This window comes from Chaetodon auriga, chromosome 2 (assembly GCF_051107435.1).
Source record: "Chaetodon auriga isolate fChaAug3 chromosome 2, fChaAug3.hap1, whole genome shotgun sequence".
In the NCBI taxonomy this organism is placed as follows: Eukaryota; Metazoa; Chordata; class Actinopteri; order Chaetodontiformes; family Chaetodontidae; genus Chaetodon; species Chaetodon auriga.
In genome coordinates, this window is record NC_135075.1 from 9,994,087 (window position 1) to 10,011,810 (window position 17,724).

A 17,724-nucleotide genomic window follows, 5' to 3' on the forward strand; every position below is an offset into this window, starting at 1 on the left:
GGGATGTCCCAATCAGTTTTCTTTTCCTTTTGATGTTTAGCATCTGCTGATACAGAGTCTGACCTGATACTTTTTCTACCTAAAGGACACACACAGTACACACTCATAATACTACCTGAAAATGAGAGAACACACACAAACCTGACAACATATTTGCTACCTGACCTGACATTAAGAAGAGACACTGAGCTGTTACCTGAATGTTTCATACACGGCTCTTTGCTCATAAGACAGAGCGATTTGTTAGCACCAGGGACTCCTTGTATTTTGTCAATCCCAATGTCAGACCTCGGAGTCACTTGCCATGCTGAGCCTAGATCATTTTTCACAGTCACATGCTTTAGCTTTCATTCACATACAGTATGTGGATGTAATGCTGGCACTGTACGCTGTCATTAAGGGGAGAAGCTGGCTGCGGTGGACAAAACACAATAGACAGGTTTTAAGCTATCCTGCCATTCAGTAGATGAGGTTGGTAACGTGCCAAGAAATGCAGCAGGTCTCCAGCAAAGACAGTGAGAAAGAAGCTGAAAACGTGAACTTTGAAGCTGCTCTGCAGTTTCTGTTTTTCAGTGTTTCTCACCAAAACACACTCTGTGTATGCTTGAGGTCTGACAAATGTATTGAACACATTTCATTCCTCATAAAACATTTGAGAGGCTGATTTTTGGCATTTGACATTTAAAAACAAGTCTCAACATTTGATGTGTTTTTTGCTGAATTGTCCAATATCAACATTGTTGTCTGTTAGTGTCTGTAAGGCTGATGCAAATTAAAATGATAGACCTAAATAAAGGTAGTTCCAATAATACATAGAACATAGTCAAAATAAATATCTGGTTTTTGAGGTTTTAAAGATTATATTTAATTACCAGTCCAGTGACCCTTTCTGCCACATTTATTCTAACTAGACTTGTAAAGAGCAAATTCAGGGTACAGAAAGTACTTCGGGGATCATTTTGACAATCTAAAGTTGATGACATCTTGCCCCGCTGTGAACCCAGACTTAAAAACTGTGTGTTCACCTTAATAATTTGGAAGATGGGGGCTGTCCTGCTCCTAAGAAGACACTGTGTTCCCAGTAAATGTAATGTCCCTTTCTCGGTCAGCACTTTAAGCTCCTGTGCTGGTCAGAACAACATCTGATCTCATTTTCTGCTCGCCCAGTCTGCTGTGCATCGTCCCTGCTGCTGGTGTGAATCATAGTTTCAGCTCCCGACAGTTAGAGTGTGAATACATTGTGGTCTGACCCCTTTCCTGGTTGATTATAAAAGTGGTTTTTATTATAAGCTAGCATCTTTTTCTCAAGTGAGTCGTGACTAATTATCTTTATTTAACCTATTCAGAGAAAGGTTGTTCCGTGCACTCACACTGTGATCAACAACACTTTGCATCACTGTAGTGAACGTGGCTTCATCAGGGAGATGCCCAGTAAAGCTACGTGTTTTTGTCTTTGAGCAACTGGACAGTTTATGATTAATTCTGCCCTCCAAAGACAAACAGCAGTAGTTGAGAAAAAAGAGTTTAGAGCTTTCCGGCTGGCTGGCAACCTACATAACAGATAGAGAGGTTCTTTTCATGGCTTTTTGAATTATTTTACCACAAAAATCATTGTAATAGAAACCACATAATAACCAAAAACTGCTGACACTGCACTCTGACTTTGGATAATCTTGATAGAATGCTCTTAGAAACTGCAGTAGAAGCTATTCTAATTTATTCCAATTATTTCATGTCCAGAGCTGAATTCAATGTCCCTAATTAGCTATGTAGACTCAAAAGCTATAGTGACTGCTACTGAGATCAGCTGAGCTAATTAACTTTATCAGGAGTTGTTCTGTCTTCATCGTCACTGAATGTACAGTAGCCACTGCCTCATTAAACTTTGTAGCATAACTGACTATCACTAAGATGTTGGTTCATCAGATTATATTGTTAACAGATAACAACTTGAAAAACAGTAATTGAGTGTTTAGAAGGCTAGCAGTGCAGTGTCTTTTCTTTGGCAGGCAAATTCCTAGAAATGACTCATTTTTGTGTCATAATTTTTCTTACAGTAAAAAGTCAGATTCAGTAATATTACTGTGTTTTGCCTTAGTAGGGCTGAATCGTCACGCGTCTTACTCAGTTTGACATCATTTTTCCTGGTTATGTTTAGTCCAGTGTCTTAAAGTAGCAATCTCCAACATACATTTGCAATTCTAAGTCAGCACTATCAGTTTTGTCCATATCACACATACGATCTGAGGAACAAGAAAGGGATTTTTAGTTTTTCTAAAATACATGGGGCCTGTGTTTGGGTACGATCTAAGCATGAAGCTCAAGTTATGTTTCCGATGAGGCAATAGAAGAAGTTCCTTTTCGGAATCCAGCGCTGTCTCGACAGGTGTGTGGCAAATTTAGTGGCAGTGGGTGTGTCGGGGGTGGGGTGGAGATTTATCCTGGAAAGTCATGTGAAGAATCCCAAAATTCAGGTGATGTGGAATGCTGAGAACTAACACAGGCTAAATCTGGAGTTGTCAAACCTCTCTATCTTGTTATACATGTAGGCTGCGTTCAATGAACACATAAATACGAATGCTAGTATCAGCAGCTGTGTCTCTGCTTTCATTTCATCTCTGCCCACACGACTGCATTTACACCACCACGAACACATTACAGTACTTGTCAGTGCTGAAATGATGAATCGATTAATCGATAAATCATCGTAATCGATTTACCACTGGAGCCATTTATCCAACAAAAATGCCAAATGCAGGTTTGAGTTTCTCAAATGGGAGGATTTTGCTTTTTTTTTAGGATTAAATCTTTGTCATTTAAATTTCATTGGGTTTGGGACTGTTAGACACTAAGTTTTTTAAAGATGCTAACTTGTGTTCGAGGAATCTGTGATTGGTATTTTTTTTTTTTTTAACTTTTTTAAGACATTCATACTGAGAACTTGGGAAACGAAAGTAACTAACTGACATCATGTGATCAGCTAATCAATAACACAGATATTGTACTTGTACTTTTACTTATAAACTATCTTCAGTTCATCATAGCATATTACTACATCCCATTTCACACTGTGCTCGTGCTTTATGAATGAATGAAAAAAGTGAATTTTTGATGGGTTTACTTTTCCTATAAACCTGCTTCTCCTCTTTGATAACAGTAGTATTGCATGGAGGCAGCACAGCTCTCGGTGCTGCAGCAGGTTTGTGTGTGTGTGTGTGCGTGCGTGAGTGTGCGCGCATGGGAATCTCCTCCTCTGTCCCACCCCTTCACATTAGTACTTTGCATGTGGTGAAAAGCTGTGCTGCACCCTCACTCTACTCAGAGAACAGCTCAGAGCGCTCAGCATCCTCCACACCGCCGCCGCTCCGCCGGGACTCCAACCAGCGCGCCTCTCTCTCAACTTCCATCTCACCGCTTCTGGAGCAGTAAAACAACCAAGCCTGCCTTTGTTCCTTCATTGAACTGGCTCTGACGCGTGAGATTCAACGCGCAGCCTGACTTTTTTTTCCCGATGTGGAGCTTTACATGTTATAATACCAAAATCAGCCGCTTTTTGGACTCGAGGTGGGACGCGGTGTTTGCGTTTTGGATGTGCGGATCTTGGCGCTCTGCGCACCGGCCAAAGCACCCAAAGTGCTAGTAGTGGTGAAAAGACTGAAAAGACTTTGCGCCGGCGGGGTTGAGGAGAGAAACCCCAGCGGAGGAAATATGGTCCAGAACGTAATTCTGGTGTTTTTCCGCAGGAGACTGAGCCAGAGGCCGGCCGTGGAGGAGCTGGAGAGCCGGAACATCTTGAAGCGTGAGTAGATCAACCACCGACAGGCTGCATGAAGTCCAGAATGATGTGGATCAGCTCTCTAGCTTTGTTCTGTTTGTGTCGCTTTGCAGACATTTAGATATCACTAAAAACTTGTAAAAGGCTTGATTTGAGTTTATTTTGACTTTATAGTTCAGGCCTCCGTTTAAAAAAAGAAAAAAAGTGATTGTCGACTGATGTGGTCTGCGACGGTATTGCAAAAAAAAAAAAAAAAAAAAAAAAAAAAAAAAAAAAAGACGCTCACACGTTTTGATATTGTAATTTGAACTCAGGATTATTATGTCGTTTTAAAGTGTTTTACAGCCGAAATAATTAGAATCAAAATGGCCTTCATTGGCCAAGTATGTGTGCACATACAAGGAATTTGACACTGGCTTAAACATTGCATTCAGTGTACTTGCATAGGAAATAAGGACATACAGCTCAACGAGAGCAAGACAAGACAAAAAAGGACTACATAATGAGTTAAATAGTGCAAAAATACAAAATAAACAATATATACCAAGAATGATGAGGCAATAAACAGTATATACTATTAAATTCACAATGTGCAGACATGTATGCTAGACAATTACAGACTAGCATACCGAAAATGATCAACCATTTGAATGTCAGTTAATTTGAGTCATCAAGCAGAAGCCCCAAAAATTCTTCTGAGAAGCTTTCATCTTCACAGATGTGAGGATGGACTTTCTTTCTCTCCCAGAATTGTAAAATGAGTATCTTTGGAGTCAACTGCAGAAGTCACTTTTGGCTGTGGAGTATTTTCTGAAATTATGAATACATAAAGACAATAATTGTCAAATTAATCAGCAATACAATTAATTGTTAGTCACAGTCCTACATTTTATTTTTACATATTTGCAGAAGAATGTTCACACAAGTTTGACCTCCTATTTGAATCCTTAATGACTTAAACTCCCTGTTGCAGCGGCGCCACTGTTTTATTCAGAGGAATAGCTTTATGTCTGCAGGGAGAAGGTGTCAGATCGTAGCACTTCAGTCTGTGAAACTAGTCTGTGAAACTGCTCGAGCTGTCCTGACAGTACAGAGCATTTATGAAAGAGCCATGTGAGGAATGAAGTCCCACATTTGTAGTGAACTGTGTCTCCCAGCGGAGACTGGCCACCTGTGAGCTCTGAGCAGCTGTCTGTTTCGTCACTGACCTCGTCTCTCTCAGCACAGGCACATGTGTTCGCGCTAAACACACCCCTTTGCAACCAGGACAGCAGCTCCTGAACCACAGCACACTCATCCGCCCAGTCTCATAACCACTAACCTAAAGCAAATGCAAATAATCATGCGCTCGTGCTGCAGTGCGTTCACCCAGAGAGTGAAATACACTCAGACTGTGACAGGTGCCAGCCTCGTTTTTAAGCTGCCAGAAAGCGAAAAAAAAAAAAAAAAAAAACTTGTCATGAAAAAAGGAGAGAGATTAAAAATAAATGAAGTGATCTCTCTGCTATATCTAATAAAGATAAATCCTATTAGCGCTCTAATCTGCCCACGCCTCGCTCTCAAACTCACATTCAGCACTGATCCAAAGTTCCAGTCAGTCCATGAGTCCTGTCCTCAGCACAGTTGCACACCGGCTCATGTAGGAGTATTGATTGTGAGGAGGATCAGACGTATTTGCTCTGTTAATCACAGACTTCATCAACTGTCCAGTCCCATGATATAAACGCTGACAGTGTTTACTTTCGTGCAATGACTGAGCGTTTCCAAAAAGCCTTGATAGTCCTGATTCAAGTGATTCCCATTTGAGCTCCATCATCGTGGTACTGTGGTCACTGTAATTAAATGATTTGGACTTTGGCTTTTTGGTTACAATAATTGTCTCTTTTTTTGCGTCAACAGAAAGAAATGACCAGACAGAACAGGAGGAGAGGAGGGAAATCAAACAGCGGCTGAACAGAAAGGTAGGTGGCCGATCTGAGCGGTTTCCTTAGATTTCATCCCTTTTAATATCATTTGGGCGACACACCAGCTCACAGGGACTGTCAACGAGCCAAAACAGAACCCTAATACCCAACCTGCTGTTGTTTTTAATATTTGCTTTCTATCTCTAGTCGCAGTAAGCCGATGCACTGACAGCTATCTTTATTTTCCAGCTGAACCAGCGGCCGACAGTGGACGAGCTGCGGGACAGAAAGATCCTCATTCGCTTCAGTGACTATGTGGAAGTGGCCAAAGCTCAGGACTACGACAGGCGAGCTGACAAGCCCTGGACCAGACTGTCAGCTGCAGACAAGGTAGCTAAATCTCAAATCGGCAGCACTGGCCTTTTCTATATTAAAACAGTGCAAGAGTTTGATTCTGTGGCCACACTGTGTTCTGACATTGACCTGTGTCAGCCTCTCTCCAGGGTTTCTGCAGGTAAATTCAGTTTCCTGTCAGGAGACGTTCCACAGTTATGAAACTATAAGTGGGATTGATGTGAGAGTTGAGCGTGCTGCAAGAGGCTGTTTCCTCCTTTTTCAGTCAGCGCCATCTCACCTACGTACTAGCTAGGAAGTTCCTATTCTCGTAATGGGGAAGTAAAGATTTTAGCCAGACTCTAAATGAATTAATCTTTTTTCATAAATATCCTTCCATCCATCTTCCACTACTTATCTAAGTCCAGTTTGCATGAATGTATATGATTATATCAGTAGGAATGATTGTTATATACTGCTGAGAAGGACTGTGATATCATTTCATCATACTCTAATGACCATGAAACAGGTATTCAATTTAATTCTATGTGATATTAAAAATGCCTTAAATGTAACTTGGGGAACCCTGCAGAAACCCTGTCTGTCACTCTGAACATTTCCCTGTGTGTGTGAACATGGGTTAATGCTGGCAGTGCTTGAACTCATCATCAACGCCGCCTTTTCTTTGACATTAAACCCAGCTACGCTTACATAAACTGCACCTGAACGACAGATGTTTCAGATGTTCAAAACGTCAGCCACCTGAGCAACTGCATCGATGTGTGAAGGGACACACGTGGGCTTACACTTGTTGTTGCCTTTGTTCTGCAGGCAGCGATACGGAAGGAGCTGAACGAGTTCAAAAGTAATGAGATGGAAGTTCATTCTTCGAGCAAGCATCTGACAAGGTCAGTTTGAGCGTGTATTATTATCTCCTTTTTGCTCTTTTTGTCTGCTTTCTTGTTTGCCGATGATGTCTGAAAGGTCAGTGTGACATTGTGCAAAGACTCAAAGGTGCACTATCCAACAGTCTCACACCAATGAGTGCACACCCTGCAGAGTAGGGCTTAAATTTAGCTGCGAGCAGGCCCCTTGAGATGAGAAAGGTGCACCCTTTTTCACCACCTCGCCTCTATAATAAATGTCCGCATATATTTAGCTTACGTTTTGCCTGTGCTGAGAGGGTGGTGCTTACGCAAGACCCCGTTTTTGAGGCAAGGCCATTGGCTTCTTTTAAGAGCACTGTCCATTGAGCTAATAATAGGACTCTTGATTGATGAAACTCTAGTATGGGAATATTTTAGCCCACGTCACACTTTCCCCTCTTTTCCTCCTTGCAGGTTCCACCGGCCTTAGAAAGGTTTCTTCTGTGAAGAGTTGCTGATAATCTGGTTCTGTCAGTGAAGACCTTGCACAGAGTCTTCCAGCGCCCTGGCCCACAGTCAGTGGGTGTCCTGGTATTTGTGTCCAGTGAACATTGGAGGCTATGTCTCTAGAAATGGAGCTGCCGGTAGATGGGGACGCATGCAGCAAGCTCCACTTCTGCTCAGAGGAACATGACCTTAACCCTCACTTCACCTTGTCAGAGGAGCAGGAAGAATCAAGGTCATGTATACGCCATAGACAAGCGGAGACTTTTTTTGTAAACAGACTCTTTTGAATGACGTACTTTTTGATGCCACAGAGGGGGAACGTGCATGTGACCGAGTCGACTAGTCCCACTCCAGTATCAGTAGTCACATCCCCGAGCTGTGTCTGAGTCTCTCTGATTCAGTTGAAGATGTTTCATATCAACAGTGTAAACAGAAACCTTGTCTGTGTAAAAGACAAAAATCCCTTTGTAAGCACTATTTATTGTCTGCACAATACAGGTTTTCAATTTGTAACAAACTGTTTGCTTGTCTTGTGTACAGCGTGATGTTGATGTGTTCTTCAAATCCTATTTTAATATCATAGCTCAGCAGAAAGGTGTGATATTTAAAAATGTCTCACACAGGTCAGAATTAAGATGATGACACTCCTGAATACAACACATAAATGGGTTGTAATCTGAGATTTCTCTCATCGTGTTTGTGCTTTAGATAATAAAGGCGCAGTAAAGCAGCAGTCAGTTTTACAAATGCAGGCAGTGACCTGTTTCCTCACATCACGCAGTGTTATTCTCTGACAAATGAGAACAGACATCATTTTATGGTATTGAGAAGATTAGTTAATCCCATCATGAAAACAAGTTCACCTGACACCATTTGTCCAATTTGGAGCCAGTTGTTGATCTGATCAGTGTTTGTGCTGCTGCACCACGCTGGCAGAGGAACAAGAATGAGAGAAACAAGCCATTGTGTCTGACTTACTATGTCGTGTCAAACTTATCCCTGAGCTTGTTATACCTGCACAAGCTCGTTAAAACGATAAGTACTGTAGGGGCACGTGAGGTCACTGCAAAGCCTCTTTCAGAGGGTAGAAACCTCTTACCTGATATTAAATTTGAAAAAATAAAAGCAGCCTTGGGTAGTGACGTCTCGGCGGGCATGTTGAGATTAGCAGTGCAGTTTTTAGCTTCTTTCCTGACATCAACATGCATGTTATGTGAGTCACAATGTCCATCCTGGCATGAGTGGAGGAGCAGATGGCAGCTGCAGTTTTAATTGTACTAGACTGCAGGACCGCTTGCTGTCTATAGTAATGACATGAGCTGCTATTGGCTGAGAGCTAACAGTGGTCAGTCCGGTCCAGCACAATCCAGTAACCTGTGGCGCTGCGTAGGAGGAACAAGGGATGCTCTCATAGGTGTGAGGGGGATGTCCTGACTTCAGGGTATCCCTCAGATGGGTGAAGGCCAACACACACGCTGAACATATGTTCAGCAGTTTTTAGCCAACTGCAAGCGTGATGACCTTCTGGTTCAAAAATAGGCTTTGGATTATAAATCCCGTCATATTTTGGACCATTTTCTTTTTTCCATATATTCCTGAAAGACACGTTGCCAGTAATTTAGCACCATTGCATAAGAGCAATACACAACGTCACTGTTAGTCCCTGAGCACACAGTGCTCTTATTTTGAACCACATGTTAGCTTTATATGAACAAAATGTTGCTTCTACAAATAAATATTCATTTGAGGAAATCAGTCACACCCTTGAGACTAACAATGAACAAATATCACAAGCGACACAGTTCTTTCATCCCAAAACACACAGGCCATAATGGTGTGTTAATGATGTAACTCATAATCGCTGGGACTCTTAATGTTGCATCAATTTTTGCATTTCACTCGCAGCCAGTCCCCAGAGCAAACGTCACTATTGAGCATCATGTTGATTCCTAATATGGTGGCTTCTTATATAACTACCGGCAAAAAGCACAAGATGACAGACCCAAATAAAGACACAGCGCTACGAGGCAGCATGGATGTGTGTCCCAACAACACACTGACATGACAGCCAAGACTGTTGAAGAACATCCGTACAAACGAGCACCATGTAAGAGCAATGAAACCCCAGCAGCCCTGAAGAACAGAGGGGATGTTTGACCTTGCTTCTGGTGCAACTGTAAAAGGAGAAACAAGAGGACATACTAAAGGACAGTTTAACAGTTTATTGTGATAAACATGCTTTTATTTTCTGCACCTCACAATAGGGACAAGTGCAAGAGACCACAACAAAGGGTTGCCAGGTTATGACGAGCCCTCTGAGAGTCCTGAATACAACATACATTTCTCTGGAGTGTGACTGTAGAATGTAGTATGTAACTTCTAAATAGATTAATTACAAATGTTTCTAAATGCAGATGGAGTTTTGCAGAACACTCAGTAACGCAGTCATAAGCTCTGAAATAAGAGGAAAAATTGTGAAAACAAACCACATTTATGTTGCATGGATCTCAAATAGTGGGAGTTTTAGAAACAGAGTAGTGTAAGGTTACAAAGTACATCTGCTCAAGTACTGCAGTTTAAATATTTGAGGTACTTGTACTTCACTTGAGTGTTTCCATTTTAGGTTACTTCTCACTTTGTCTAAACTGTGTTTCTAAAAAGTGACTGCTACTTTTTACTTCACTATATTTATTTGACAGCTATAGTTACTAATTATGGAACTTTGCACATTAAGATTTTACATACAAAATATATTGTTATCTTATAAAATATGATGCACTGTTACCGATCAAACACCAGCAATATTAAACTACTTTTTTACATGTTTATACATCAGTCCAATAACATAATAACCTGCCACAGGAGCTATTCTATTGAATGCGGGACTTCAACATGTATTTTTACAGTGTTGCATAGCTACCTTATAGTATAGAATATGAATACTTCTTCCATGTCTGGAAACAAGAATCAAATACACCTCGACATCTGCTATATTTTGAATGGAACATGGAGGGTCTTAGAATTCAGCAATGGTGCCATCTACTGTCCCATCAGTGCAACATCTGACTGCTTCAAATTACGGACCTGTCAGCATACCTGGAGTGACTGGAGTGATAGATGAGTGTATGGTGCTGCAGCAGAGTAACACTTCAGTCACATGCGTGCATGGACATTTTATAGCATCCCATAGGATTCGAATCAAAATTCTCCAAACCCTAAACAGTTTCCCCTAATTTATTAATTCCTAATATAGCCACATTCCTTTGTAAGGACAACATGCTGTTGCTTCTCATGAGATCATAATAGAAAATAGTGTACAGGCCTGTGTTTATTACTGATTTAAAAAATAATAATAATAATAAAACTGCAGAAAAGTTAAGTTTAGTTGTATTTAAGGACCTGTTTAAGAGTTTTTGCAGAATACTTTTATTGTTGGAGGTAAGGCTGACCTCTTGTTCATCACAGAGGGCGCCTTTAATCAACAGCTTTTTTTCAGTTTCTCAGATGGGTGCATTATGGATTAAGGTTTGACAAGCTCAGTAATGTTGTGGGTGGCCAGACAGCAGCTATCATGTTTAAAGCATCCAAACAGGTTCAGTGACTAAAGCAGATGGAAGAATGCCTTCCTATGAGCCAAACGTTGCAGCCTGCCAGAAAGTTCTGTGGAATCTGGCCTCTCATATCAGTGGAAACTTTTTAGTGAAAGGTCAGTGCTGTTGGTGATCTAAGGGAGCTGGTCACAGTGCAGCAGAGGGGGTCCCACAGCTCCCTGTAATCCCCCTGTAAAAACAAAACAAGCTCCAGAAGAATGAGGTCAAGCCCTGTTGATCATAGCAGAAAAGTACACAGTAACAGCAGCAGATCATTAAGTCGCCTCCATTTGTGTGAAATCAGCAAAGAATTTGGATTTTTAATCACATGTAAGTCCTTTGTTAAGATACTACAATATTGTCTGTTTGACACAGACTGTCAATCATTAAATGAGGTCACCAGACTCGCTAAAGTGCAAAGTGAGCAAATTCTTAGGTCTGTACAGAGGTGGCAGGGACTTAATCTAAATAAAAGCCCAGTAGGAACGCAGAAATCCTTCCAGGACTTGAAGCAGACTGGAACATTTTAAAGGGGCACTCCACCCATGCATTTTTAATACAAGAAATACACAAAACTCTCAGTTTTAGAGGTACAATATCTCAGATTTCATAACGTCTCTGTGTGGCTGTCTGTAACTCCTCTTTGACGTTTTTGGTACAAATCACCAAGGCAGCAGTTTCCATTCACTGACAACTAAATTTTAATGTTTCTCAAAGCATATACTAATCAAATGATTGGGAAGTATTCAAATCCCTTAACTTAATTAATGACCACAATAATGCACAGTAATACTTTATTACAAGTAAAACCTGCATTCAAAATATTACTTAATAAAAGTGTAGAAGTATGATAAACTAAATGTACTTGCAGTAAATGTGCATTAACATTTTAACGTTGGGTTGGTGAAGGTGCAGTTAATTTTAACTAGGTAATACTTTTTGGGTTGTTTACACTTAATAATACAAATTTTATGAACTGATCAGATATTTTGCATGTAAAGTTTGAATCTGAACAGTAACTTCAGACAAATGTAGTGGAGGAGAAATACAGTATGATGTGGCAATGTGCCCCCAAACTGTAGAAACATGGAGTACATTATGTATTTAGTTACGTTCCACCACTGCTTGGTGGTAAAGGGAAACAGAAGTACATTTCCGGTTATGCAGGTGTTCCAGCTCCCCCGTGTGGACACTCATGTAAAATGCAGCATACTGTCCTCACACTCCCTCGGCACAGTCACCTTGTAGCTGTGGCATGACAGTTTGTAATTGTGTCCATTGTTGTTGTCCCAGTAATTAGATCCTTTTACGTGGTAGCAGATGGCAAATTCTAAAATGGCTCCTGGCTGCAAAATGAAGGGTGGGACAGGCAGACGAAATCTGAAGACATCTGTCCCTAGAGCTTCAGACTTGGCACGGCACCCGCTTGATACCCAGGATGCTGTTGTTTGTGTGAGTGTTCTCCAGTTGGTGAAAGAGTAGCGAACTATGACCTCTTTCTCATAAGCTAAATTAAGTACTTGTATAGTGCCTGTTATCCCCTGCTCTGAACACAGGACCTGCTCCAAACACACACTCTGAGTGCAGAGACGCTTCAGGAAGTCTGGCTGAGCTCCCACATTCTCAGGGAAACAAGGTTTGAAGTAAGGCATGGACAGCTCCAATGACTTCCCAAATGCCAGTTCAGAGCTCATCAGTAGTCTGAACAGAACATGCTGTGGTATCAGGGGGTGCTCTTGAACCTTGAAGACTTTAACTTCCTCTAACTCGAGGCCCAATGAGTCCACGAAGCGCACTTGCAGGCTCCTCAGTTCCTTCTTCCTCTCTGTCGACGGAAGAGACTGAGCTCGTCTCCTCATGATCGCCTTGGTTGGAGGATCACTTGGCAAGCTGTGCTTCAAATAAAGTTCCTTTACCGGGGGAGCTCTCGGACCTGGAGGGCGGATCCGGACTGGTGCTTTGGGGGGCTGAGGCTTGGGATCATAAATGTCCCGAAGGCGGATGGTGGTGTTTTTAGCGATGGATGCATTACTGGAGCCACTGATGAACTGAGGCAGGGTCCCACTCCACTCGACAGAACCTTTCTGCTGCCTTTTCTCACAAGCCCCAGCCATGTTCATCACATTAAACACACCTTGAAAAACAGACCAACCAATGCATAATCTAATCAAACTGCACATGCAAATATCCTGTCACAATCATTCATTTTCAAAGCAAAACTGCACTCATTTGACAACACCATCAGTCAAACACTTCAAATTGAAAACAACGTAATGTTGCTGCATGCTAAACATATTCTAGGAGGTCCAAACCTTTTGTGTTCTGGCGTTGAGCTGGCCTCTTGCATTGATCTTGTTCGCTGTCTGTAAGTAAAGCTGCTAGAAACCCAACTGCCACCAGATGACAGACAAGAGCCTGCCTTTGCCAACAAATGTCAGGAACACTCCACAGGACACCAAACACAACATGTTGAGCAAGAACTAATTACAAGCCACTGACAGCAGATGATCTAGAATGAAGACTTAATAAATAACACATGAATCCATCAGTGACTGCAACGAAAACCAGATCTGGAGAGTAAACTGTAATCTGTGACTCCCACTGTCTGAGCTCAGTCCTTGACATATAACATGAGACCGTCAGTGGGGATGGGAGGTGTAGGGTGAATATTTATAGCAGTTACTGGTGGGCAGGGTCTGTTCTCTGAAAATGGCTTTATTGCTGTTTCACGGTTACTGACATAAAACTGACATGCTGTCAGACCAACTATTTAAATGAACAGATTCCTGTAAATTGACTTTGACTGAGGGCTAAATGTTGCAGGGAAGGGTTCACAGATTAATATGCACTGAGATACAAAAGACTAAAAACATTTTGACTTAATATCCTGGAAGTATCTCGTATTATAATACTTATTTAGTAAAAAATGTGTGCAACTAGCCAGTGAGGACAGTGGGCTAAAAGGACAGAAAAGTGTTGGACATTCGGTTGCATTCATTGGATGGAAGGGGTGAATGGATATGACACTATACAACTTCTCTCACCTTCTGTCTTCATTTGGAACAGTTGGTTTTATTCATGTTTAAACATTAGCATATAAATTCCATTACAATAGCATTAGCTCAGAGCTAACTTTAGAGTAACCTTGTTTGTTACAGCAGAGCGGGTGCCCTTCACTGTCTGCCCCACTTGTATTGAGTAACTTAAGGTAATCGCAAGAAGTGATATGAAACTGCCCATGGAGTTGAGTGTTGACTTGAATCATGTTTTGGTCACAGCAATGTTCGAGAAGATTGCATTGCTTTAAGATCAATCTCCGTCTACTTCAGCAAGTTTTTATTCTTATTTCAACAGTAAATTAATAAGTTATGATTCATAACTCTTCAGAACAAGAAGGTATTCATAACTTATGAATGCCTTCTTGTAAACTCTATTTGATAATCTCAACACACATATCTTTTCAGAGTCTGCATACAACACATGCTGCATCCTGCAGGCAAGGAATATTGTAACCATAGCAGTGGAAGGGGGTATGTGTTTGGCTGTCGCTCCCAATTTATTTGTGTTTGATTGGAGCTCATTAAGCATATGTGTCTAATAGTGATAAAAGTGGAGTTTAACCTACATGTTCATTTAAATCAGCCAGACAGGCCTGCATGAGAAAGATTAGATCAGAGTCATTTTAAATCTAAATGATTAAATAGAGTTTAGCTGGTGTTACAGGTCTTCTAACTTCCTGTTCATAGCAGTGGAGTAGTATTTCTGTTTTTCGGGAAACTGAGGTGTACTTGTGCCCTCTACTGGCTGACAAAGGGTCATTATTCATGTACCCACAGGAATATTTGAATTGATTATAAATTAATAACAGCACAATTTTTCTTCATCTTACATTAATCAACACTGCAGTCACAGTGTTGCTACAGCTCTAAATGACTAAAGTGACCCCATCAAGTGCTGGAATAACCATTTATTTGGTCTTAATACTGATAAAATGTGGAATCAGTGGTGTAAAGTAGTTCATTCTGTTAAACAGTAAAAAAAAGAGAAATATTTAGATTAATTCAAAGGAGTCGTGAACTGTCTAATTAAAATATGTAAGAGCGATAATAGCATTTGAATGTGATGTTAAGTATGTGAGTGACCACGGAGGTAGATAGAACGGGGCAGGGCAGGCTGACAGGCTGAAAGACAAACAACAGTGGGCTCTGCTAGTTGGCAGCACTTTGCTTTGAATGAGCACAGAAAGTTGGCAGCTCTTCAGACCAGACATGAATCTCAGCAGCAGTAGTTGTGCTGACAGGATGGAGGAGAAGCTCCATACTTCCTCCTCCTCCAGAGAGTCATCCAGGGTGATCTGCCTCCAGGTGCTACCCTCATACCTGCTGGCTGGGCTGGGCATGGTGACAGCCGGCATGCTGCTGGACCAGGTGCAGGTCAGTGACAGTTGAATAATACAGCTCAGTGTGTAGTCTGCACTCCAGTATGACAGGTCCAAGGTTATCTGCATTAAATGTCTCATTCAAAGTCAAAAGCATGGAAAATTTTAATTTAGTTATTTCGTTGCATTAATCTTAGCATATCTGATGCAGAGAGGAAGAGTTTCTCTTTGATTATTTCCCAAGAGGCCAACTAGGAAAGAGCTCATGATCACAGGGATATGATCAGATAATTATGCCACCTGGAAGTAAATCTGCCGACAAGGTATATCTGACCATCCATGTCTTCTCTGACTCTTGATGTCTCTCCACTCTGAGGTGAATGGACTGAGCTGTGAGCTGTTGGTGACAGTTGGGTCACAGTGACCTAATAGGGCTGTGAAGTGACTTTGACCCACAGGGAAAAAATGAACAGGTCTTGGCAATAAGACACATTTACACATGAATTTACCGATCAATTTAGAAAAATGTATGCAAATACGCATAAACTGGCCAAGGCCACATAAATATAGAAATAATGAGTCGCATCAGAAGTAATTGTGAATTTAGGCACAGTGAATAGAAGCAAGTAGTTAACTTGTTATGGCAACCTTTAATCTTTGTATCAGACTCTAGATTTCATATTAAACTCTGAACCACTGTGGTCAATATTGAACAGGGCCTTAATAATCATATAAATAAACTGTGTAAACTGTAAGAGAAATGAGGAAATTGTTAAAGCTCTACTCTCTAATATTATTTCTTCATTTGCATTTTCATAATAGAACATTTTATCCCTTGACTAATTTAGCTAGTCAGCTCCCAAATGTTGGCCTCATGCCGATGGGGGAGCATCACTCAGCCTGATTTTTATTTTACTAGATTTCAAAAAGGTCACGTTAACAGAATGTTTTATGTCAAGCTTAAGAACTAGTAAAATGTTCTTTGTTGTTAGGTGTGAACATAACACAATGTTACTTAAAAGTATCACCTGGTTGACATTACCTGCTGGACAAGCTAACATTTAGGTTCCATTAGCTGTATAAAACCATGTGAAACAGACTGTACATCTTGTAGAATAAACCTGAAAACATAAACCTCTCTTGTGTTGTTAGTGTCAGGGTTGGTTTTAGTGAATTATGTGCCTAAACTAAACACAAAAGAACTGTACACAGCAAGGTAATGTTTAACAGCACTAGTTGGATACTGTCTATTGTTTCCATATTTAAAGTCTGCACAATCCACACAAGATAACATTTCCATTCTAGTTTTTACACTGTTAAATATTTTGGAATATTTGCAATTTAATGGCAGTTTGTTTACTTGAATCAGAAACTTGAATCAAAAGACGAACGCACCTCCTTTTGTGTTGTGTCTCATTCACCGCTCACCACAGAGAGCTTCAGTGAATCATCACAAACACTGAGATGTGTTGACAGAAGCAGTTGCCACTGCTCCCACATTTGGACAGAGGCCAGTGACTTATATGAAAAGTAATGACAGGTTCAGGAATTCCAAAAAGCTGTGAAGGTTGCCTCACTGTGGTGGCCTGAGTTTAGCTCAACCTGCAAACGCTGATGCATGTCAGACCTTCTCACTCCGTCTTTCTAGCTTCTAGTTTTTGTTTTGTTTTTTACTTTACCTTTTTGACAAAAGCTGATCTTCAAAAAGACGAAAGACGATTCTAATACTGACTGATTTGACTCCTCAGTATATGTGTACAAACACCATAAACCTTCAGTTACCGATCTTTAGCAGCTGTTGCTTCACAATTCAAATTACATCCAGAAGTCAGAGGGGGGAGCTGCAGACACTGGAGCACCCATTCCAAGCCATGTCTCAAGGACACTTTTCAGCTGAGTCACTGCCCTTGTGGGTGTGTGGGTGTGCGTGTGTGTGTTTATGTGTATGTGAGGACATGGTCTTGCCACATATACTGTACAGGCATATATTCCTCACCTGTGTTACATTGTATAGTGTGAACGAAGGAGTGAGGAGAGGCCCAAAACTAAGTATTAGAATTTGTTTTGTTTTTGTCTTTCTTTTACACCGAAATAGCAGTTCAAGTGTAGGCAGAGATATTGGTTTTTATCTGTGCCAGACCATGGCAATATTTATGTAATATGGAATAGCAAATTATGTAACAAACACAGAAAGACTGAAACAGACTTGAGTGACGTAAGGAAGTCTGAAAAAGTCCAGGGGGATGACAGTTAGTGGAAGCCTGTGTGTTCTCTCCAATCAAAGAGGGTAAACTGTGTCCTTCCCAGGCAGCAGCAGCACCACGTGTTGGTGACAGGTACAGCACCTGCTGCTGCTCAGAGTGCGTCACCC

The 17,724-nt window shown here is 41.1% G+C and overlaps 2 protein-coding genes across 3 annotated transcripts in view; one reads left to right on the top strand and one right to left on the bottom strand.

Moving 5' to 3' along the window:
* The window catches only part of phactr3b (phosphatase and actin regulator 3b), a 44,685-nt gene extending 36,783 nt beyond the window's left edge, over positions 1–7,902 (top strand). For both annotated transcript variants that reach the window (XM_076753225.1, XM_076753233.1), the window contains exons 9-13: positions 3,744–3,799; positions 5,675–5,736; positions 5,929–6,069; positions 6,844–6,920; positions 7,353–7,902. In XM_076753225.1, coding sequence (XP_076609340.1) covers positions 3,744–3,799; positions 5,675–5,736; positions 5,929–6,069; positions 6,844–6,920; positions 7,353–7,368 — 352 coding nt within the window. In that variant the 3' untranslated portion in view covers positions 7,369–7,902. The remainder of the gene's footprint in view (positions 1–3,743; positions 3,800–5,674; positions 5,737–5,928; positions 6,070–6,843; positions 6,921–7,352) is intronic.
* A 4,266-nt stretch (positions 7,903–12,168) lies between these two features.
* ppp1r3db (protein phosphatase 1, regulatory subunit 3Db) lies at positions 12,169–13,092 on the bottom strand. Its single transcript, XM_076756138.1, has one exon. The coding sequence runs from the start codon at positions 13,087–13,089 to the stop codon at positions 12,169–12,171; it is 921 nt and encodes a 306-aa protein (XP_076612253.1). The 5' UTR covers positions 13,090–13,092.
* Between the last annotated feature and the right edge of the window lie 4,632 nt (positions 13,093–17,724).